At 42.1% G+C, this 23,880-nt stretch overlaps 1 protein-coding gene across 3 annotated transcripts; it reads left to right on the top strand.

The window, feature by feature from the left end:
- The first annotated feature begins 283 nt into the window (after nt 1-283).
- RBFA (ribosome binding factor A) lies at nt 284-12,110 on the top strand. Of its 3 annotated transcripts, none has more exons than XM_065667165.1 (7): nt 284-615; nt 1,222-1,264; nt 2,035-2,211; nt 6,045-6,157; nt 7,345-7,429; nt 9,612-9,682; nt 11,387-12,110. In XM_065667165.1, the coding sequence occupies exons 1-7, from the start codon at nt 299-301 to the stop codon at nt 11,775-11,777; spliced, it is 1,197 nt and encodes a 398-aa protein (XP_065523237.1). In that variant the 5' UTR covers nt 284-298; the 3' UTR covers nt 11,778-12,110. The 3 variants fall into 3 exon arrangements, with proteins under 3 accessions (XP_065523237.1, XP_065523239.1, XP_065523238.1); XM_065667166.1 differs by having other exon boundaries at nt 400-611; XM_065667167.1 differs by lacking the exons at nt 1,222-1,264; nt 2,035-2,211 and having other exon boundaries at nt 294-611.
- The last annotated feature ends 11,770 nt before the right edge of the window (nt 12,111-23,880 follow it).

Raw genomic sequence — 23,880 nt, 5'->3', positions numbered from 1 at the left:
ATGACAATTATGAATGCCATTGAAATTGCCCATCAACATTACATCAAATTGAAGGATGGTTAAATTGTATTCTAGTGTCACCGACGAACTACATGGCACAGCAACCTTTGTCGAGCTGATGGCCCCGCCCTTTTCTGATGATCCAGCAGCAGTGTTTACCTTTGGGGAGTAGTCTGCAAGGCCTTCCTGGGGCAGCCCTTAGTGGAAACCCAGCAACCAGCCTTAGTTTCACTTCCCAGGCATCTCACCCACCCTCATAACAGCGCCTCTACTCAGCTGTACCTGCACGGGCTTGGCTATGCGTGTACATGAGGCTTCCCCGCGCAGGCGGGGCCACCCACAGCCACCGCCTACCGGCTCCCGCTGCCGAGTCGCTGCCAGCCCGGACCGCCGAGCCGCGAGGGGGTGCAGGCACTGCCGGCGCCGCCGCCGCGGAGACCTCTGCAGCGCCGGGTCAGGTCGGGCCTGTCCGGGCCGGGCCGCAGTGGCAGCATGTTGGGCGCTCGGGCGGCAGCGAGCGCGGTGGTGCCGCGGTGGTGCCGGGCGCTGCGCAGCTCCGCTGCCCTGGGCGGCTACAGGAACCTACTGTGGAAAATGCTCCGGAAAAAGAAGTAGGTGCGGGAGGCGCTGGCCGGGCAGCGGGGCCTCCCGTCGGGCTGGGCCTTGCTGTGGGGTGAGCGGCCGCAGCCGGGCGGGCTGCTGGGCCTGCCGTGCCTCCGCCGGTGCGCGCAGGCGGTGCTGCCGGTGTTGCTGCGGCCTGTCAAGCGAGCACCGGGCCGGAGGTGCCGGTGCTGTAAATACTGGGAAGCTCTTCCGTGTGAGGGTGGTGAGGCCCTGGCACAGGGTGCCCCGAGAAGCTGTGCCTGCCCCATCCCTGGCAGTGTTCAAGGCCAGGTTGGACGGGGCTTGGAGCAACCTGGTCCGGTGGAAGGTGTCCCTGCCCGTGGCAGGGGCGTGGAACTGAATGAGCTTTAAGGTCGTTTCTACCCAGGCTAGTCAGGGATTCTTTTCCCCACCTCTGCATGCAGCTTCAGCCGCAGATGGGGAGCATTGCTCCCTGCACCGCACCCTATTCTACTTGTGGGGAAAACTACCTGTGGGCCTGAAAACATGTGCGTTGTATTGTGCCTTTGGGCAGGTGGCATTTTAATTACACAGGGAACACTTTGTTTTTCTGGGCTGCTGAAAGATAAAGCTGATTTCCTTTCCTTTTCCCAAAAGAAAGAAGTTTTGGTATGACAGCCCTACCCTGGGATCTAAAATGGTAAGTGCAAGCTTCCAAGGTGCTTTGTTTGTCTGTGCCAGGAGGAACAAGCTTGTGCTTCTGCCATTGTGTCTGATTTTGGGAAAAGCATTTTCTGGTGGAAACAGCAAAATTCTGTGATGAACACTAGGGCTCCAGTTTCACTATGACATGCCAGGATAGCTGTTGAGAGAAGCCATTCAGCTCCCCATGGCTTTTTCCTCTTCTGTGCTGATCTTTCATTCACACCAGAACCAATGCTGTGTTCGAATCATAGAATCAGTTAGGTTGAAAAAGACCTTTAAGGTTATCAAGTCCAACCATTGACCTAGCACTGCTAAGTCCACCACTAAACCATGTCCCTAAGCACCTTGCACACTCTTGAGCCTACAGCAGAGAACTGATCCAGATTAAAACTTCTGTATACCAGCTTAGTTTTACTTTTATGGAAACCAAGTTTTTATGTCTGTTTTTCAAACAGGTGCTGCTTTTCAAGTTAATGCATGCTCTATTTTAGAAAAAGGATTTATTGACCTGTGTAACTAGCTACAAAAACCCTAAAAGAAACTAAGCAGCCTTGACTGTAATACACAAAGGTCAAAGATTTTGTGAATAGAAATATTCTTTATTGAAACGTGATACATAAGACCTATATAAGACCATCACAGATGTAGTAATGGCGTTCTAAGAGCATACTTAATAAAATGTAAAAAACTGTATGTTAAATGCTTAATACAAATACAAGTTTGTAACTACAGATTAATGTGTTGTGGTTTTGTTGTGTTTTAAAGATGTGTAAACCAACCACGCTGGCCTCCATAATGAAAGTTGACCAGATAAAAACTAGGAAAGAAGATAACATGCGCTTCAGAGTCTTGAATGGTTTTATTCATAAAGCTCTGGCAGAGATGATGGCTACCTGTGAAGTTAATCAAGAACTTTATGATCTTAAGCTGGAAATCTGCAAGGCACGTGCCAAAGCTTCAACTTGTTTTGAGCAGCTCTGACTACACCTTAAAGTTGGTATGGTGGGTGAGAGGAGCTCCTCTGGGTGTCGTGATGCATGTCGGAGTTCTACTGCGTTGCTTTTGATGTGGCAGAGCACAGCAAGATGAGGCTCTGGGTTCATCTTGCAGACTAGGAGAACTTTGCCATTGTTGCACCTGGCTTAGTAGACCTTTGCCACTATAATTGCAAATGCAGCTAAGGCCAACTAAATGGTGATTCTCTTAGTATGACTTTTTGTTTTCTGTTACTCAAATATGTAGTATTTGCCTTGCCTTTTCTGAAAGAGGAGCCTGGTTTTGTCAATGTAAGTGTATCTTTCCCAGAGTCTTTTCTGTGCAGCTGTGTGAGAGTTGATACCTCCTTGTCTTCCTCACCAGCATCACTATACAGGCAAAAGACCTAAGTGGGGCATGAGCTGCCTTCAGAAAAAAATACAAGCCTAATAAAATGGTGTTGGCAAGCAAGGTTCAAGGAGTTAAAATTTGGACCTAATTGTCACTAGTGTTGTCATAATTCATGGGTTTGAAAAGGGCGTAAAAGCATAAAATCTAGGAACTAAGTCACTTTCCACATTCTTGTTCATTGTAGGTTTGGTTTTTGTGGGTTTTTTTCCCATTTGCACTTTTATGAAGTTTATCTGTGTTTGGCTTAAAAGCTTGATGGACTTACAAGCATGGAAAAACAAATTGCACCTCATAGCTGTATCTGTGACAAGGGTTTTGTAATTTATTATTGAAATTGATGGTTTTGCCAGCTGCATTCATTCTGTCTTCAAGCATGTGATGAAGATTACCCGGGCAAGGTGAATCTTTTGGCTGTATATGTGCAGTGTCCTTCATATAGTACTTTTCTCTCTCTTGGGCTTTGAAGATTGCTTTTCTAACTCGGATGGCATGTCTGCACTTAAAAATACTGTCTGGTGAAGGCAAGCCACAGCACTTTCATTGCTGTAAATGAAACAACTTCTAACACAAGAGATGGAAAAAAACAGCCTTCTTTCAAATATAGTGCAATTTTATTGTAAGTGTGTAGTGCTTAGGAAGAGTTTGTGCTGCACTGGGATGTGGCTGAGACTCGATTTATTGATTTATTTTAGAGCTTGATTTATTCTAGAGCTGATGCATGACATCCTTGTCTCTAAATTGGAGAGACATCAACTTGATAGATGGACTTTACTCAGTGGGTAAAGAACTGGCTGGATAGCTGCCCACAAAGAGTTGTGGTCCACGGCTCAGTGTCCAGTTGGAAAACAGAAACGAGTGGTGTCCCTCACAGATCAGTGTTGGGACCGGTCTTGTTCAACATATTTGTCGGTGACATGGACAGTGGGATTGAGTGCGCCCTCAGCAAGTTTGCTGATGACACCAAGCTGTGTGGTCCGGTTGATACGCTGGAGGGAAGGGATGCCATCCAGAGGGACCTTGACACGCTTGTGAGGTGGGCTGATGCCAACCTTATGAAGTTTAACCATGACAAGTGCAAGGTCCTACACCTGGGTCAGGGCAGTCCCAGGCACAGCTACAGGTTGGGCAGAGAAGAGATTCAGAGCGGCCCTGCAGAGAAGGATTGGGGGTATTGGTCGATGAGAAAATGAACATGAGCCGGCTTCAGTGTGCGCTCGCAGCCCAGACAGCCAGCCGTATCCTGGGCTGCATCAAAAGGAGCGTGACCAGCCAGTCAAAGGAGGTGATCCTGCTCCTCTGCTCTGCTCTCATGAGACCTCACTTCGAGTACTGTGTGCAGTTCTGGTGTCCTCAACATAAAAAGGACATGGAACTGTTGGAACAAGTCCAGAGGAGGGCCACGAGGATGATCAGGGGACTGGAGCACCTCCCGTATGAAGATAGGTTGAGGAAGTTGGGGCTGTTCAGCCTGGAGAAGAGAAGGCTGCGTGGAGACCTCCTAGCAGCCTTCCAGTATCTGAAAGGAGCGTGTAAGGATGGTAGGGAGGGTCTCTTTATTAGGGACTGTAGTGGCAGGACAAGGGGTAACAGTTTCAAACTTAAACAGGGGAAGTTTAGGCTAGATATGAGGAGGAAGTTCTTTACTGTGAGGGTGGTGAGGCACTGGAATGGGTTACCCAGGGGAGCTGTGAATGCTCCATCTCTGGTGGTGTTCAAGTCCAGGTTGGACATAGCCTTGGGTGACATGGTTTAGTGTGAGGTGTCCCTGCCCATGGCAGGGGTGTTGGAACGAGGTGATCTTAAGGTTCTTTCCAACCCTAACTATTCTATGATTCTGGTCTGATATCACTACTACCATTATCAAAAGAAATAGAATCTTAGAGTCATAGAATAGAAGGTACCTTAAGATCATCTAGTTCCAGTCCTCTGCTATGGGCAGGGACACCTCACACTAAACCATGTCATCCAAGGCTCTGTCCAACCTGGCCTTGAACACTCCCAGGGTGGAGCATTTACCACTTCCTTGGGCAACCCATTCCAGTGCCTCACTACCCTCACAGTAAAGAACTTCTTCCTTGTATCTAATCTAAACTTCCCCCGTTCAAGTTTAAACCCATTTCTGCAATCCATCAGAATTTACTTTTTTTCCATATGAAAAGTTAAAATTATGTAATAATAGCAGGTAAGAATCATGCTTCAAGCCTGATACATCAAACTTTTATCCACTTGGTAACACTGCTCATGGTGATGAAGAAATGGCTTGTGTTAGATGGGGTTGTTTGTGTGCTTATATTAGACTCAGTGTGGGAGATAGGGAGGTTGATCCTGCAGTAGAAACAGCTGGTTAATTATCATGGGGTTTTGGTTTTTTTTTTAGTAAGTGGTGGGTTTCCCAAGGGAGGAGCTATTTGGTGGTATTAAAAGTCAGTATCTAGTTTGGTTTTGGGGGACAGTCCATCCACTCTAGAAAAGAGTAGCACTGTCAATAGCAGACTGTGATGCAGTTTTCATTTCTGGGAATACTCCGATGGCATTGTCTTTTTCTGGTGATGTATGTGGATACCTATTTGTTTGAAGTCTTTGTTTGTGGACTAGATGATGTCTGAACTGTGCCTTCCAATGGGTAGTTTATGCTTTCTCCTCCCTCTTCCTTGGCTCCTTCCTTTGGTTGAGCCAGATAGGGTGTTAGAAGTTTGCTAAGTGTACTGTCATAGTGAGAACCTGTTGTGAAGGACAGCGCTAGATGCGATGAATGACAGTTTCAGAAATCTTTCAGAATCCTATCTGTACAATTTTCAATTGCATGTATGACATGTATGAATATTATCTGTTAGTGAGCTATAGTTTCAGGCACTGGAGGTTCCCATTAGGCTTTAGGGCTGAAGAGACATTTATATTACAGTGGCATAGAGGGTCCTCTTTCTCTTAATATCAAAACCAAATTATGAGTGACAACAAACCAGGTCCTTCTTTAGCAGAAATGTACACTTTCAACTGTATTCCAAAACATTGTAATTCTGGACAGTTTGTGATGGTAACACTGTCATGGTGAAGAAATGGAGCACTGTCAGTAACAGACAGGTGGTGGCAGACTTGTCTGTTTAATTTCAGTTGAAGGGGAGGTTAGGCAGTGACTTCCCTAAATAAAAAAGTCCTTTCAGGTACTGAATGTAAGTCTTATTTGGTGTTAAACTCTTAAAGGCACCATATAATTATGGTTCTTAAGAGCAGAGATGGAAGAAGAGATTCTCCTAACAATTTACATATTCAGTTTGGATCACTGTATGCTTATTCATGAATTAAAGACTTTGTTGTATATGAAGTGTGCGTATATATATATATTTGTATATATATATATCATTTTAAAGAAACATTTATGGTTTTTGCAGGTGTCACTGACATCAAACTTTTCAGCCTGTCGTGTGTACTGGAATCCTACTGCTACTACAGAGAAAGAAAGTTATGTTGAAAGTGTACTGCAGAAGAGTGCTCCACGTATACGGTACTGCTATGGGGCAAACATGTCACTTCACAAATTCATAGCCATGTATTATACCATTTCTTGAGTATTTCTAAAAATCTGTATCTGACCTGTTAGGATGCTTTAGATATTTAGATATTTGAGTGAGAGCATCTCTTGTGAGATGCCTCACAGGGAAGGGTGGCTGTGTCACACCAGCTGTGTATTCTCCTGCTGGAGCACTGCTGGTTTATTTGGCTTCTGTGCTTTCCTAGGATTGGACTGGGCTGAGCTGAAAGAAAGAAGTGTCTGGATGAGGTTTTACTTCATTGTACTAGTGATGGTGTGCTGGACATGCTGTACATGACAGTAGGCCAGAATATGATGTTGCTCAAGAGGACTGGCAGTTGCAACAAATAATTCCTTACAGATTCACTGGGCAATTCTGATCGCTAGGGACAATTTGGACCTCCAGAAGGGATGACTGAATTACAGAAATTCTTTACAGTACTGATACCAGAAAATAAATTGTGGGATGGTGCCATATATTGTGCTTTTACCCATTTTTGACAGAGGGTCCATTGGGTTTTCAAGATATCAGAGAAATATTTATTTCTCCCTCTTTCCTTGGCTTACCCTGTGCTATACAGCCAAACTGTTGGAGGATCAGGACTTCATCCAGTGGGGGAGGTGGCACTGAAGCATACTTGTAGAGCCATTTCCTTACCCCCTGTTTCCCTAGGCTGTATAATTCCTGCTGCAGCACAGTATCTTTTCTACGCCCAACACCTTCTGCTTTTTGAGAAGGAATGTTGCTGGCTGGGAAGAAGACGAGGGAAGCCCTTGTCAGTCCTCCCTGCATCTAGCATGTAGGACTAGTTGTCTTGCCCTGCTGTGAGGTCTTTATCCCCTGCTGCTCTTACCCCTACAGTGGGGATAAGGAAGCCAAATGAAGTGGGGAAAGACCTGTGCCAGCCTGTGCATATAGGAGACAAATCTATCATCAATACTCAGTGGAATCTGCAGCTAGTAGTTTTTATATATTATGCATTCAGAGTTGGGATTCTGCAGTGATGTGTTGCTTAGCACTAACCTGAATGGATAACCATCAGACTGTAGGTTTTGCAAACCATATACTTACATTTGCAATACTCTGAAATTAAAGTATTTTACCTGTCCTGGAGGTGCTGTTCTGTTACTTATACTGGTGAATGCTTTATTTTTGCCAGGTATCTTCTGAAGAGTCAGCAGATTTTAGGAAATATGCCCCCAATAGTATTTGTAAAAGACAAAGAAGCTGCAGCTGTAAGAGAGGTAATTGTCATGTTTGACTGAATGTATAAATATAATGATATGCAAACATGGTGACTTAGCATGGCATAATGCTTAGGAATATGGAGAGAGCTGATCGTCCGGTTGCTCTACCAATCTACAGTAAAAAGCAGTTGTTGTCTATATCCTTTCCTCTTCATATTCCAGAGCATTTAGCAAAGAATCTTGAGTAAGAGTGATGCTTATCTAGAATGTAAAAGCACCCTTGTAGCTATTGCCTCATGAACACTTTTTGATGCTAGTATAAAAAATTCGGAAGTTTTCAGAGAAGCTTGTAGGCCAGATCATCAGGCCAATAAAGAAATCTTAAAAAAATGAAATTACAATTTGAAGGAACAGTATAAGGTAAGCAGTTGTCTTTTGCCTTATATAGATAATTATAGAAATGAGTTTTAAGGAGCTGTCTTCCACATTTTAAATGTTACATGTCTTTAAAATTCCATTGAATGTAATCAGTGATTTTTAATTTCTCTTTACCCCAACTAGCAAAGTGCAGATCTTTGCACAGAGGATGTAAGCCCTCTCATACTACTTTTCCACCCCCACCCCCCCACTTTTAAAATTATCTTTAATGTTTCACATTTTCTGTCAAGGTGTTGATAGTTTTAACTAGTTGAAATATTGCTAGAATAATGACATTTTCTAGGAACTGGCTGTCATTAGGAGTGTGAAGTGAGATCTCTGAAATACAGAGATTTCCAGAAGAGAACGATAACACCAATGAGTAGAATTTCATCAAAAATGTCTTCTCAAGCTGTTGAAGTGAATGGAAAGAACATTAGTATTAGTTGAAAAGAGCATGTTCACATTTCTGTGCCCTGAAGCGCCTTATTCTTAGATGTGTTACTATTACAACCAATTACTGTTAGTGACTTACAGGCTCATGCAGCGTGTATTTGCAGAGCTGGAAGGGATAATAAGGGCTTCAGACTATCTGGAAATGCAGTGAACTGTTTGAACTTTCTGTAGTCAGGAAAATTCTGAGTTTCATGCCAATGTACTGATCCACAGTGCAAATGCTTTCCACCTGAACTGGTATCAACAAAAAGCACAAGAACAGAAATGAAGTAAACACTTCTGAAAGCTGTTTATATTAATTCTTATGCTCCCCATAATCAACACAAGAAATTATACACAGGTAATGAGTGATTATAGAAGCGCTTTGTCATTACTATTACCCTGTTATTAACATACGTAGATGGAAGTACAAATATGTATTCCTGCACGTCCTGCCTTTCAGTTCTGTTACTGTGGGGCCTATTCCATTAATCACTGTTTCTCAAGCTTTGTTAAATAATCACTTACTCTTTCTGAAGAGTTTTGAAGAAAACCCCTGGGCTGCCTTACCTTCAAGTTCACTGCATAGGCATCAAGAAAATTAACCACGTAAGACAAGTAAAAACCCTCCTTGTATAAGCTCTGTCAGTGAATGGCACTGGGAAGCACTTAGATGGACCATCTTTTCACACTTTGCAGAGCATCAGATTTATGTAATCCACAGATTTGAATAACGGTGCTTGAAATAATGTAGCTGAACCTGATTTTTAAGTATATTGGAAGACAGGGAAGGACCATGCAATTCAACTCCTAGTATAGTATGTGCAATTAGAAAGGAAGTAATGTAAGGAAAAGTGCAAATAAAAATTTTGAATGAGATAAAATTTTCACAATTAGGTACAGTCTCTAAGCACTGAATATACTAGATTTGTAGCATTTACTGGTTAGTGCCCATGTTAAAAGGGAGTTGGGAACTCAGTATTTACAGGTAACAGAAGTACAAACTTGCAGAAAGGGGGAGGAAGGAAGAAGTGAAAAGAGTCTTAGTGTAAGGATGTTATGAAAAAGAATTCCAAGACTGAAGTAAGACAAAAAAATAAATAAATAGGAAAGTCACACAATCCCCAGCCAACTGTTAAGAAAGTATGCAAGGCAAAAACTTCGTTGGAATCCCTGAATCAGTTACACTATTTGACACGAACTTCCCAGGCAAGAAATAAAAGAGGTTCTGTTGAAATGGAGGGAAATACTATTTTGGAACGGACAATATTCCAAACATGGAAAATAAAATATTTGCTATTATATTCTTGTCTATTTCTTGTGTAGGTGTGAACGAAGTAAATTTGGTACAGGACTTTTCATATGTATTGTTTTCATGTGTTTACAGATCGAGGAATTATTATCAATTGCTGATTTTGGACCTCCAGAAGCAGAGGAAACATCTCAGAATGATTCTAGGTGCGTTTTTTTTAAATCAGAATTGTACAAGTATCTGTTTTCATCTCTGTTGGCCAACTTAGATAGGATATTATTTGACAGGACAGAAAGTATATTTTAATTAGATGTGTACATTAGAGTTCAGCAACTGGTGTTATGAGGAAATAGAATGTAGAAGAGAGTGCCTTTTTGGAAGACCTTACCAAAAAGGCATCTTAGCTTTTAAAGAGATCAGTTGGGCCCTGTTATTAACAGAAAAGGCTGCAGAATAGCCTAGGATAAAACTACTATATAATTATTCCAGAAATTAAATGTAGAGCATGATATTTAATTTTGTGGCTTTAGCTTTCTTTACCAAAGTTACACCCATTTATTAAAATGAAGGGAAAATGTTTCTTATATGCTCAAGTTTACATTCATATTTTAGTGCAGACACATTTTTGTAGGCTATTTTGTCATTGATTCTCGTGCATCGGTACCTTGCTGCAGAACACAGGTTTGCAAATATGGAAAGGAAAAGTCTATTTTCTCGTATATAAGTGGACCTCTGTTAAGCTGTGGAGAATGACTGAATTGTTACAGCATAGGGTGTATGCTTTCAGAGGCAACTAACCCATGAGGTGGTAACAGAGCACAATCTTAGAAATTAGCTGTGTTTGTTGTCTATACTCTGAGTGACGTAGTCATCAGATCTGTTACTTCAGACACATTACTTGTTCTGGTATTAGTATCTTTACTTTTATAAGGGAAGTATTTTTAGAATTTGTCAGAATTCAACACTTGATAATGTTTTTGGTAATTAAATTGAAAAAAAAAAAAAGCTTTGCATCAGTCATACTTGTTTCTTCCTGGTAATTTTCTCATGAGGATAAAAGCTATATGTTTACCAGTACTCCTCTCCTTGGCCACTTTTTTCTGGTATAAAATTGATTTGTTATACATGTCTTACAAGTTTACTGACAAATATTTCTATGTTAACAATAAGTAAGCTAATTCAGAATTCTCATATGAGGCATTTTTGGCTACTGAGGGATAAGGCTGAACAATCTATTAGAATGATGATTCTGTGGACTGGATGTTCTTGAAGCCAGCAGCCAGCAGTCTGTTGGGTGGAAATGCCTTTTGTGACTTTACGTCTTACAAGACAGTTCATCAGGTGCAAATCAGAAAGAGCTTCTTGGGAGGAATCGTTTTGACAGACTTGCCCACAGGGCACTGCCGTCTTCCTCTCTTTGCATCTTGTGTAAATACTTAAATCCATACTTAATGCTTAAGCATTAGTACTTAATGCTTAAGGCGCTACATGCTGTCATTCATACATCTGTCTGATGTGTTTGGGCTCAGGGTGCTGGTTCTCACTTTTTGGAATAGCTCTGAGAAGTCTTAACTTCCTTGGGGCTCCCAGGTCCAGTGCTCATTCTGTTACCTATGCACGCCTTTTCCCATAAACAAGCAGTTTCATTTGGAATGTAGTTGCTTTATTGGCTTCCTCCCATTAAATCTGTTGACATGCTGAAAGGCTTACACACAGTCTCCTTGGACACACAGTATGGTGGTATCTCTTCCTTCTTAATGTAGGAAGGACAATGCTGAACCCAGTGCAGTAATAAATAAAACTGAAAACTCACGGTTATTTCTGTGTTACTGAAGTTGTCACAATTGCATTGTCCCTTAAAATATACACGGTGGGGGGAAAAAGCACAACATTTGTCTTCTTTTCCACAGTAAACTGTTCTCTTCAGCAACTGAATCTTCAGATCCACCCATGCGGTCTAATCTTTTTGGTATTGATCATGAGCTGCTGAATAAGCAGATAATGGACTACAAAAGACTGAAAGTGTCAAGAGATACAGAAAGCATTGCCTGGACAGAAGAGCAGGAGCAGCAGCTTTCTAAGATTCGAAAGAAAATGAAAAAGAAAAAACCAAAGAATCCTCCTGATGATGACATTACACCACAGGAATACTTAATGGACAGATATGAAGCTGATTACTGGGACGATAACACCAGATCAGTCTCAGACTATGAGCTGGAGGATGAATTGCAGGAAGATGTAAATGAATTGGAGGCAGATGATGGCAAAATCATAAGTCAGCCTACTGATAAACTGAAATGAAGTGAAAAAGCCACTTCCTTTAAAACGGAGGCTGCCAATAGCAAAGAAGACTGCTGCAGATAATGAAAGATTACTTTTGTACAGCCTGTTTATCACTTCCTCTTTCAAACTAATAGGTTTGTCACACATGGGGAGATTTGCTAGCACAAGGTATGTAAGAAAACGAAAAATGCTATTTGTGTCATTCTGTAAAGCAGCTTTCAAGCTGCTGCAGTTGTAGGACTTTCAACCAGAGAGCAGGTTTGTAATAACAAACACAGTGGAGCACTGATCTAAAACGTCTTGTAATTCTGTTATTGAAAATAAAATCAGGATTTCTGTATTGAAATAAAATGTCTCTTTTTTTTTTTTTTTTGAGTCATCTGGATAAAAATAATCACAAAGTGATTTTGTCTGTTATTCTAAGGTCAGGAAGGAAGAGGGAAGCAAAATAATGAGAGTGGCATTCAAAGAGCAGCCTTCAGCACACAGATCAGGACAAGTTATTCTCCTGAGGACCTAATCTAAGGGGGGAATTCTTTCCACAAAAAAGTGAATCTCACTGAACTTACAGCAAATGTACAACTCTCAAAGAAAATAAATTTATTTACTTTAATATTCAGAAATTTACAGTTCTGCAAAAGGGAACTGCATGCAGAAAAGAATGGAAAACTGCTCATCTGTTGGGTAAAATTGGTCAGAGCATTGACCGTGGCTGAAAAAAATGTATTAAAACCTCAAAGGCAGTGAAAAAGCAGCAGGGAAGAGAAAAAGCAGCAGGGAAGAATGCGCCAGTAACTTTGAGATCTGGAAATGGATGGAAAAACATTAAAAGTGAGATTAGACCTTTCTGGCTCAAAGCAAGTAAAAAATAATAGCATGAATGTATAAAGGCAGGAGGGCTGAAGCTTCAAAAGAAGTTACGACTAACAGGGTAGTAAAAAGGAATTCTACCAGAAATAAAGAACATTTAATCCCAGTAGTTAATAGGAAAGTAAAGAGAATGCAAGGGAGGGTGCACTACAGTATGTTGCTCTAGTTTTTCAAAAAGATTTAAAAGATGCCAAGTATAAGCTCCAGAATATAAATAGTCTAAATGATTTTTAGGTTGGACAGAGTAGTTCAGGTCAACATGAACACTGAAATTCACTGTATTCACAAATTTCAGCTTGCCTTGTTCAGGCTTTCCAGGAATTCTTTCTAATAGGACAGACGCACTTTGAAGTAGATGCTTTAGTTTGTTTTCCAGTGAATGAAGATATTTCAGAAACTGTTCATGTGCAGTATGCCTGTCACTCAAAGCTAGCTGGGGCTTTAGTGCAACTCGGCAACAAATTTCTTAACTTTTTGAGTGAACAACAGGAACCTGTTAATTGGTACTTGCTAAATGAACCCACAGAATACTAATGTCTCCATCTTTAGTTTCTGCTGTATAAAACGTGGGACTTTCCTGACTCTACCTAAAGGCTAAAAAAAGAAAAAAACAAAAACCACCCAACCCAAATTAACACCCAAACAACCTACATATTAAGCTTTTGAAAGAACAAAGAGAACAAAGTTGACTGCCTCTGCTTCTTAAGTTTGGACATCTATAAACTAGGTTTGCAGTTCATAGCTTAGATTTCATCTAAAGTAAACCAAAATCATGCTTACTGTCAGCCTGCTGTGGTTTAACCCATAGACACCTAAGCACCATGCAGCTGCTTGCTCATGCCTGCCCGACCCAGATGGGATGGGAAGGAGAATGGAAAGAATGTAAAACCTGCAGGTTGAGATAAGAACAATTTAGTAATTGAAATAAAGTAAAATTAATAACAGTAATAATAGGAGAAAGAGAGGAATAAAACTCAAGAACCACAAATGATGCACAATACAGTTGTTCACTACCCACCGACCAATACCCAGCCCAATTGAGCAGCAACCAGTCGCTTCCAGGTAACTCCCCCCAGTTTATATACATGCTATGGTATGGAATAGCCCTTTGGCTAGTTTGGATCAGGTGTCCTGCCTCTGCTTCTTTCTGGCTTCTTGTGCTGCCAGTGTGATAGTAATCTCATTACATTTATAGCTGTAAAAGACAATAAATTGAATGCTACACTCTTATCTGAGCAATAAGAACTATGATCACTTGCGAAATTCTTTGATTTAGTTTTTGCATATTAAACAATCACAGCTGGGGAAGGAACTTCTGGGGCCTTCAGACCCAGTCCCCAGGTTGTCCAAGGAAGTTGTGAATGCTCCATCCCTCGCAGTGTTCAAGGTCAGGTTGGACAGGGCTTTGGGCAGCCTGGTCTAGTGGAAGGTGTCTCTGCCTGTGGCTGGGGATTGGAACTAGATGATCTTAAGGTCCTTCTATCCCAAACCATTCTATGATTCTATGAATTTTTCTGGGGAGGAAGCTGAACTCTTTCCAAATATATTTCTCCATCTAAATCGTCACAGTCCTGATACAATGGAAGAGCCACAAAAGTGCTTACTTCACTTATTTTCTAACCCTCAGTAACACAATGGATTTGAAGAGCTGACACACAGACTTGTATGCCTGTTGCTAGCAGTGCTAGCTTTGCTCTGTAGATTCCACGTGGTTATCTCAGCCTATGGAGTGTGTGCCTCCTTAAAGAAATAGCAAAACTGAATATTCAAAAGCAAAACAGTAAGCAGTGGTAGGCTGACATACCATCACCTCATTAAGACACATGAAAGTCACATGGTTCATCACTTATGACTCACGTCACATGGTCTCTGTCATCGGGCAGGACCTCAAACACAGTGAAAAAGACTTGGGAAGAATCCCAGGGTGTGAAAGTGGATGATGCAGCTCAGAGCAGGCAAACAAACACAGTTATGCTGTGCTGCGAGGTGCTGCACCAAGCACCTGTGTGCTACAACATACGTGGGCAAACCCTGAACTGGAGATCTGCTTGGGCTTTCTTAACTTTGCAGCCCTGCTCCCCTCCCGGCAGCAGTCACTGTAGCTGTTGAACACAACTCAACAGCTTCCCGGCAAGTAGGTATTGAGCCCCAAACATCTGAAACAGAGCAACACCACCGTATGCCCCTTGTAGTATGTAGGCTTACAGGAGCCCTGTTCATTTATCATCAAAAACTGATGAGGTTTGCACAGAAGAGAGGAAAAACTGCCCAAGACACAGTTTTCCTACAGAAGATTTTAGGGGAGAAGCAAGAAAGAACTATGTCCTGCAGAAAATGCATAGTGCTGGATGTGCATTTCCAGCACAGGCTGGAAAATGCTCCAGGCTGGATGCAATTGTTTACCTCATCTGTTACTCGGATTTCAACCCAGTCTGAAAGCTATGACTACACTGAATCTCCCCCTTCCCAAGTGGGAATGGGGTCCTACTCCTTGCTGGCAGGAGACCCCCACCTCTGTGGAGAAAGGGAGGCAAGGAGAGGCTGGCTGTGGGGCTACCACAGAGCTACTGCATCCTGCTAACATAGGACACTTGTCATGGTAAATAAACATCTCTATTTGCAATCACAAGTGCCTTTCAGTTTTCCGAACTATGCCATTCTTTTGGCTTTTTCATCTTTCTGGGGAAATTTCCAGTAAGTTTAAGAGTGTGATGGGATGCTGCAATCCCACTGAAATAAGGCAAGATGTGCAGAGGCAGAATGGAACTGGTCTGTAAAACCACACTGGTCTAACACTGTTGTGTTCATTTCTAATCTCTGGGTCTCAGCATTTTTGATATCTGAATATGAGCCGTCTCCTGGATGATCCTTAGCTGTAACAAAGCTTTGTTTGTTAGTGCCCAAATATCATTGTTTCACACTTATTTTACAGAACTTTTTATTTTCCTTTTTAATTTTTGAGGCTGCATTCCCATCTTACCTTATCTTTACAGATGACTGGCTTTGACAGTACTTATTTTTCTTTTCTCTCTTCAGCAGGTCAACAATTTTAAGGGAAGCCACACGTTATGGAAGAGTTGATGATCTATGGCTGTATACTAGAAAAGGAGAATTCACTTCACACCACTGTTTTCATTCATCTGCCATGCAGCCTGCTTAAAAACTGACAAAGTTCTCTGAGTAACTGCAGCTCAAAGACAGTTCATATTGGGTTAGCATGGGTTATCTTGTACATGCTTACAGTTATTTATGTTCATATCTTCTGCAATTATCTTGAGAATTTTTTAAATACTTCCATTAAATAAAAAACAGAAGAAAGGTCAGAAAAACCCCCGTGAGATTGAAGTTTGGCTTAATACAGCTGAACAGATTCAGTTGGATTCAATGTCAGCAAAGGAGGAGCTGCATGGTGGTGATTACAAAATCTCTATTTCTTCAAAGCGCATTGCCTAGGGGTGGTTGAGAGTAGCATAGTTCTCATTATGTTTTTAATACCAGGAATGTGTTTGGAGCTGCTAATATGAAAGCCCTCCAGACATATCATTTGTTCAGCCTCCACACAGATCTCTGGAGTTCTCATTCTACCTAGCTGCCTAGGAACTTCATGAAGGAGCTATGTTTCGTATCTAGATGGCAGACTCTGGATCTGTTCCAGAGCTTAATCCAACTATCAAAGATCTATTTACAAACAGGTACCAAAGCTTCTAGTCCCAAAGTGGCTCCTACAGTTGGGTGAACAATCATTGGTGAGATAATTAGTGTCAGAGAAGTTCATGTTCATGATGTCTGAACTAAAAGACTGTTTTTCCTGGTTTCCTATAAAAAGAGGTATCAGTATCCTAGATGAGAAAAGGCCTAGATGGGTACAAAATATATTCTAAACAGGAGGGTTTGAGTTCCAACAGGAATTATGATGACTGACCCAAAGCTGCTTGCCTCATTCCATCGGTCAAGTCAGTGCTTAATTTCTTCTGCTTAAAACATGGAAAGAGTAGCATTTCTTCACCAAATAGATTCCAGAAGGTTTGAAGAGAGAATCACGTAGTGGACTGAATAGTTCCTGAGTTCAAACCTGCAGTCCCAAGGGCCTTGGTAAAGGCTGTAACTGACCTGCTTTTTCTGACCTTACATAAAGTATGGTTATTGAAGCAAACAGTATTGTATGCAAGGCACTTGCATATCTGGAGTGAAATCCATTATGATGATGTTGGAACAGGCATACTTTGAACTTGACTCCATATGGATGTTACTCCAAGCTTAATGTAACGCAAGGTCAGATGCAGAAGAGTTCGAGATCATTGCAGCCAAGCTGGACATCTTCTGATACCTATATAAATGTGAAGAAAGGAGCGAAAGAATAATGCAGGTAAAAGGATGAAATAATTTTGGGAATAGATGGATTAAGAAACAATGCTTTCTTATGGACAACATCTTACCATTGGGTTTCAGTGTCTAATAAGGTAAAAGCATTTCTCACACCTTTCTCCACACCTGGGCTTTGCAGAATACCTTGCTCTTACTTGGATTTTCCAGTGCCTAGAAAGCTCCAAGTTTACTTGGATTTTACTTTACTTTCTCTTTACTTGGATTGTACATTCTGTAGTGGAAGTCCTACCAGCCCTCTTGCCTTTGATGGGATTCCTGAAGATTTACTGTCAAGTAACAAGGGTGATGTTGCTTACAGCTAAAAGGGATTGGAAAACAGAAAACATTTGTTCATCAACAAAAGCTAGAAATATGCTGTGTGCATTAATTCTAGACATCTCCTCTCGACTGTCATGGCTGCCCCTGCTGTCCCCTCATGCTCTTCCCTCGTGGCTGCCTCTCCTGTCCCATCACCATCTCCCCTCACTTGTCATAGCCACACCTGCTGTACACTCATGATCTTCCCTCATGGCTACCTCTGCTCTCCCATCATCCCTCACGATCTCCTCTCACCCCTCATGGTCACCCCTGTTCTCCCCTCACAATTTCCCCTCATGGCCACCCCTCCTGTCCCCTCATGATCTTCCCTCATGGCTGCCTCTTGTGTCCCATCACAGTTGCCCCTCACCTCTCAAGGCCATCCCTGCTCTCCCCTCAGCCCTGATAATTTCCCCTCACCCCTCATGGCCACCCCAGCTCTCCCCTCATGACTTTCCCTCATGGCCACCCCCACTCTCCCCTCATGATCTTCCCTCACCTCTCATGGCCACCCCTCCTGTCCCTTCACAATCTCCTCTCACCCCTCATGGCCACCCCTGCTCTCCCCTCATGATTTCCCCTCTTGGCCGCCCCTCCTGTCCCCTTACAATCTCCCTTTATCCCTCTTGGCCGTCCCTCCTGTCCCCTCACAATCTTCCCTCACCTCTCATGGCTGCCTCTCTTATCCACTCACAATCTTCCCTCACCCCTCATGGCCGCCCCTTCTCTCTCCTCACCTCTCATGATCTCCTCTCACCTAAATGAGGCTCTTCATCTTTCTGCTTTACAAGCACTACTTTGAATTTAAAAAAAGAAACACTATGCACCTCTATTATTCACAATTTGCTTTGACACACTAACAGAACCAGTCCACTCTTTTTCCAACCCCCGTATTTCTAGTCAAGACCAGCCACCAGAAAGTTACCTCCTTGCTGTACTGTCAATTCTCACACTGTGTGAGAGGTGACCGTCCTGTTTACCTCTCACACTCAACATAATCTCTCACAAAATATAAGGTAAACCTTTCTGTTTGCTTTAGGAATATGTCAAGACAAGGCATCCAAAAGGTTCATAGAATACCAGCTTGGAAGGGTGCTCAGTTATCACCTAGTCCAACCTTTCTCAATAAGCATGATGAGACTACATGGCCCAGCATTCTGTTGAGCTGAATCTTGAAAGCATCCGTGCTGGGGAATCCACCAGTTCTCTGGGGAGATGGTTCCAATGGCTGACTATTCTCATTGTGAAAAATTTCCTCTTGTGTCCAGTCAGAATCTCCCCAGCAGTAACTTATGCCCATAACCCCTTGTCTTTTCCATGTGACTCCTTGTAAAAAGGGAGTCTCTGTCTTCTTTGTAGCCACCCTTTAAATACTGGAACATGGTGATAAGGTTTCTCCTGGGCCACCTCTTCTCTAGGTCGAAAAACCCCAGTTCTCTCAGACTTTCCTCATAGGGCAGGCTTCCAGTCCTCTGATCATTTTTGTGGCCCTTCTCTGGACTCTTTGTTGGGGGTTGTATAATGGAATAATCTCTTAAACTTTTTAGATATTGTGACTTGGATTTAGACCTCACAGCAGCCTTCCAGTATCTGAAGGGGGCCTACACGGATGTTGGAGATGCTGGGGAGGGACTCCTCATTAGACACTGTAGTGACAGGACAAGGGGTAATGGTTCAAACTTGAACAGGGGAAGTTTCTATTAGATATAAAGAAGTTCTTTACTGTGAGGGTGGTGAGGCACTGGATGGGTTGCCCAAAGAAGTTGTGAATTCTCCATCCCTGGCAGTGCTCAAGTCCAGGTTGGATGGAGTCTTGGGTGACGTGGTTTAGTGCGAGGTGACTCTGCCCATGGCAGGGGGTTTGGAACTAAATGATATTAAGGTCCTTTCCAACCCTAACTATTGTATGATTCTATGATTCTGTGATTCTGTATGTCAACTTTGGGAAAGGGAGCTGCATCCCAACCATTTTTTTTTCCACTTACCCAGCTGAAATAAATAATTTCCAAGAGCTATCTGTCTCACAGCAGGGAGTAAAACCAGTAAGTTTTGATTTAGAAGTTTTATTATGGTAAATGAGAGAACAGCCTCACTGGAAAGAACTTCTCTGCCCATTTTTCATTTGACAATGGTACTCAGTTTTTTAACTCTGTCATCCTTTTAATTCCTCTGGCACTGACTTGGCAGTGTGCTTTAAGCTGTAGAAACAACCAGACTTTTTGAATATGGTTACTTTTTGCATAACTTCTGCTTGCCTGGCATTGTGCTTTGCTTTTTCTTTGTGCTTTGTTTCTTGTCTTCCTTTTCTTCTTCTAGAAGAGGAGCTCCTTCATTCATGATAAAAACTTGCTTCAAATTCTACTGTATTCAGTAAGAGGCTTTTTCTAGACTTCAGTGGAATTCAGACCTGACCTAAGGAAACAGGCTGTGCCAGTTTGAATCAACAAACCCTGAGCATAGTAGATATCCTGCTGTTTTAACTGGATTCAGGTGAAAAGTACTTTAGCTCTTAATACATAATTTTGTTTGAACTAAAGAATTCAGGAGTCATAACTGGAGGGTATTGTTACATAGGAAGGATGGATTAGAGAAGGTCTCCTGCAAGGAGCAGAAGAATCTGGTGGCTGACAGAGACAGGTGCATGACTCCTTTGGAAAGTCTTCCCAAGTCTTCTGCTTATCCATAATCATGGCAACACTACAACAATCAATGAAACACTCTTTTTTTTCTTTTTATTTTCTGACAAATTAAACAATGGACTATGCAAAGGAAGAATTTGCAACTTCTGCTTGTTGGGAAGAGATTTTGTAAAGTAATTACATTAATCTTTAAACTTTTAGAATACACTAATGAAAATATTCATCAGGCAGTTTCAAAAATGATCACTGAGACTCGTATGTGCTGCAACATCTGCTTCAAAAGCAAAGAGAAGTTTGCTACCATTACATTAATATAAGCTGGTGTAGAAAATGTACTGAAGAGTTGAAGAGAAAATGTACTGGCTGCAAATCCCTGTAAAAAGACAGAGCTCCCTCCATTTTCCTGCACTTCCCTAGAAGAGCCATCTAGGTCAATAATGGTTTTGGATCTTACTTCAGGGCCTGGAACGCGGGTATAGAAGTTAATTCTCTTGACTTTTCTAGATTCTAAGGAGTCCCTTCTCCCAGCCCAACTGTTGACTGTACACCTGCAGGTATGTGCTCTTTGCTTCTGCTGCTCTGCCTTGAGAGAGCTAATGGGAAAGTGCTGAAGCAGTGAATGTCACCCACAGGAAGCAGAAGACAGGACGAAGGCACTCAGATGTCATTGTAAGCTGCCAAAGCACTCTCCCTGTTGTCATCACTTCCTCCAGACCTGAACTGTCCAGCAGCTTAAGCAAAAATATTACTTAATATGTTATTGTTAGATGTTAATTCAAATGTTACTTAAAAGGTGTAACTAACTAAACAAATACTTAACTCCCATACGACAGCAACATGTAATTAAAACACAATCACCAATTTTTTTTCTGTCTTCTAGTTGGAGAAGTCTTGAAATACCTTTCCAGTGCAAATGACTAATGCCATTGGATTTAATTGATCAAAGCTATTACTTTTATCTAAGAAAAACTAACTGATCTTTTTACTCTTCTTTACTTTGTGTGTTTCTGACTTTCTTTCCTCTGTTGTCCTGAAACCCACTTATTTTTGAATTTTGAAATTGTTGATTTACGGGAAAAAATTAATACAAACATTGCACCTCCCTTTTAACCTTATTTATTTTTCTTCTTCTAAGTCCTCCTCTTAAATGAATTTTGCATGCTGCTATCCTATTCATTTTTTACAAGGGAAGGAATTTAAAGTCTAGTCACAATTTCCCTTTGGAAAGTCTTAAGCGTGTGCTGGAGGCTAATGGACCTACTTCTAACGTGTACAATTTAATGATGGTCCCACAGGTGAAAATCTAACCTCCTCTCCCAAGTGAATGAGCACTAACTCCACCTCATTTAAATAGCACCCGAGTTTGCTAAGCACACTGCATGATCTGACAGCTGAAGATAAACAAATAAGAGATTTACAAATAGAGTTATTATGTAGGTATATTTAATTGACGGACCTTATAAAAAGCTCCCATTTTGACTACTGCGATAGAAAACACTGGCCAAATTTCAAGCGCCAACTGGACATGATCCTGGGGAACTGACTCCAGATGGCCCTGCTTGAGTATACAGGGTTGGACCAGATGGCCTTCAGAGGTCCCTTCCCACCTCAACCTCTGTGGTTTCATGAAAATCAGGAGATATTCCACAGTTTCGCTGTGATGTTCAGCCATGAAAGACTATTTCACAACTGTTTTGTCTTAATCTTTTGTTTAGGCTTGTTAACATATCCATTGATTAAAACACCCTGCACTTATCTGATGCCTTGTTGCAACAGAAGTTTAACGATGTTGATTGCATGGGAGGCATTGCTGATTAAGTTTAATGTTGTTGATTACGTGGGAGCCATTGGACATTTCCATTTTGGCAGAGCCATATTTAATTATTTTACTTTATGAATTATCAGACAGCAGCTAAAAGCTTTATTTTAAATGCTACATTTTAACTAACTGGAGCATATCCCTCCTCCCACTGCATAACAACAATTTTTTATACTATCAAATAATAGAATCAATCAGGTTGAAAAAGACCATCAAGTCCAACCCCAGATCATCAAGTCCAACCCTAGGACTGCCAAGTCCACCACTAAAACATGTCATTAATGGCTTCATCTACATGGATTTTGAACATTTCCAGGAAAGGTGATTCCACCACTTTCATAGGCAGCCTGTTCCAAAGCCTTTTACCCTTTTAGGGAAGAAATTTTTCCTAAGATCCAATCTGAATCTACAGTCATCTATCTACTCTGAGCAAGTTATCTTTCCTGGGTGGCTGCCTTCTATTCCATCGTTTTTGAGTCTTTACTTACCTACACCCTTACACTTGTACATGCAAGTAAGGGTGCATGCGTTTATTCTGCATATGCAGAAAGTACACGGCTAAGGAATTTCTATCATATTAATTTTTAGCAACAGAAAGTTATCACCCCAAAAAACTTAGAACTAATTATGTTTCAATGTACTTATGAGAGTGTAGACTACAAAGGCAAATAATTTTTGTGGCCACTACTGTGAAAATAGAGCATAATCTTCTGCCAGTGTGAATATTTTATTAGCATTACCGTTTGACAAGACACCAGTCAGTCTACTGATGTGGCCTTCACAGGTGCGGAAGATCAACAGACAGCACACTGATTAATGTAATCAGAAACTGACGTTTATTCACTTCAGAGCACTGCCTTTTATAGCTTCCAAGCTTGGTCATGCGCTTTAGATTTATAATTGGTTTCTACACATAATGCAAAGACAGCTGACTGGTTCCTTCTTCAGCATCCAGGAGCAACAATAGCTGATTGGTTCCTTCTTCAGCATCTGGGAGTTGTTTCCCTCCTGCAGAACTTCCACATATGTGGCCACAACTTTGCCCTCAAGTAACCTGTGGACTAGGTCGTTAATCCTTACTGCAAACTCTAACCAATGGCAAGAGTCCTGGATCGCTCACATGCTCATTGTTTGTTAAAAAGCTTTCAACACACAGGCTTTAATGGGAGTTGGCCAACACACTGAGCTACATATGAGCCATATGTATAGAAGCGGTGCAAATGTATGGCTACCAAGGCCAATAGCAAAATGGCCCTTGGCTTCAATGTAATAAGCATTTCATTCACATGGTGGACACTTAAAGAAACTCTAGTTGAAGTAATTTGTTTGCAAACACTTCAGAGATGGCCTTAAGCTAAGCCAGGATAACCTTGTGGGGAAGACGAAGACTGAAAGCTGCCCCAGGAAGGTGGCTGATCCTGGTGTGCTGGGGATGGGATCTGGGATGGCCCCACACGCCTCTATTGCAATGCATCTCTTGCCTCCTGCCTGTTCCAGCCACAGAACCATACCCGGCATCTCAGTAGTTGAAACCCATACACGCTGCTGATGTGGCCAGCTGTGTTCATCCTTGTGGTGTGGCTGTTACGCACCAGCACAGGGGATCAATTCTGTTTCCATCTTGTGTTCACTAGAAACCATCTGCCATCATGGTGTCCCTGCCCATTGCAGGCGGGTTGGATCTAGATGATCTTAAGGTCTTTTCCAACCCAAACCATTCTGTGATTCTGTCATGGTAGGAGTAAGAACTGTGCCTGACAAGCTTGCCGCTTGACATGGAAACATCTGGTAAATACAATTCAACGGACTGACCTACAGAGATGCACCTTTCATCACACTGAGGTGCCTTCCAGTGCTATGGGTGTGATACCACCATGCTCCCACACAACATCACCAGAGGTGCACCCGGTGGGTCTTGCCTGCCCAGGACCTGCACCCAAGGATCCCACAGATCCTGCTGGAGCCCCATCCCCACCATGGCCTTTGGGCCTGGCAATGGAGCACCAAGGTGAGGAGGTGTGAGCCACGTGTGGAGGTACCTGGTAGGGCCTCCTCCAATGGGAATCATGGCTGCCAGGCCTCTCCTTGCCCTATTGGCTGGTTGAGGTGG

The sequence above is a fragment of the Lathamus discolor genome, chromosome 2 (genome assembly GCF_037157495.1).
Source record: "Lathamus discolor isolate bLatDis1 chromosome 2, bLatDis1.hap1, whole genome shotgun sequence".
NCBI classification, from domain to species: domain Eukaryota; kingdom Metazoa; phylum Chordata; class Aves; order Psittaciformes; family Psittacidae; genus Lathamus; species Lathamus discolor.
Note: the sequence above shows the minus strand (reverse complement) of the source record. Positions and strands in the feature narration are given on the sequence as shown.

What these genes read in the sequence shown, in the direction of transcription:
- RBFA (XM_065667165.1), top strand. Translation starts at nt 299, where the DNA reads ATGCGTGTACATGAGGCTTCCCCGCGCAGGCGGGGCCACCCACAGCCA. An exon ending in TGCTCCGGAAAAAGAAGTAG is followed by an intron (nt 616 to 1,221) that starts GTGCGGGAGGCG and finishes TTTTCCCAAAAG; the next exon opens with AAAGAAGTTTTGGTATGACA. An exon ending in CTACCCTGGGATCTAAAATG is followed by an intron (nt 1,265 to 2,034) that starts GTAAGTGCAAGC and finishes TGTGTTTTAAAG; the next exon opens with ATGTGTAAACCAACCACGCT.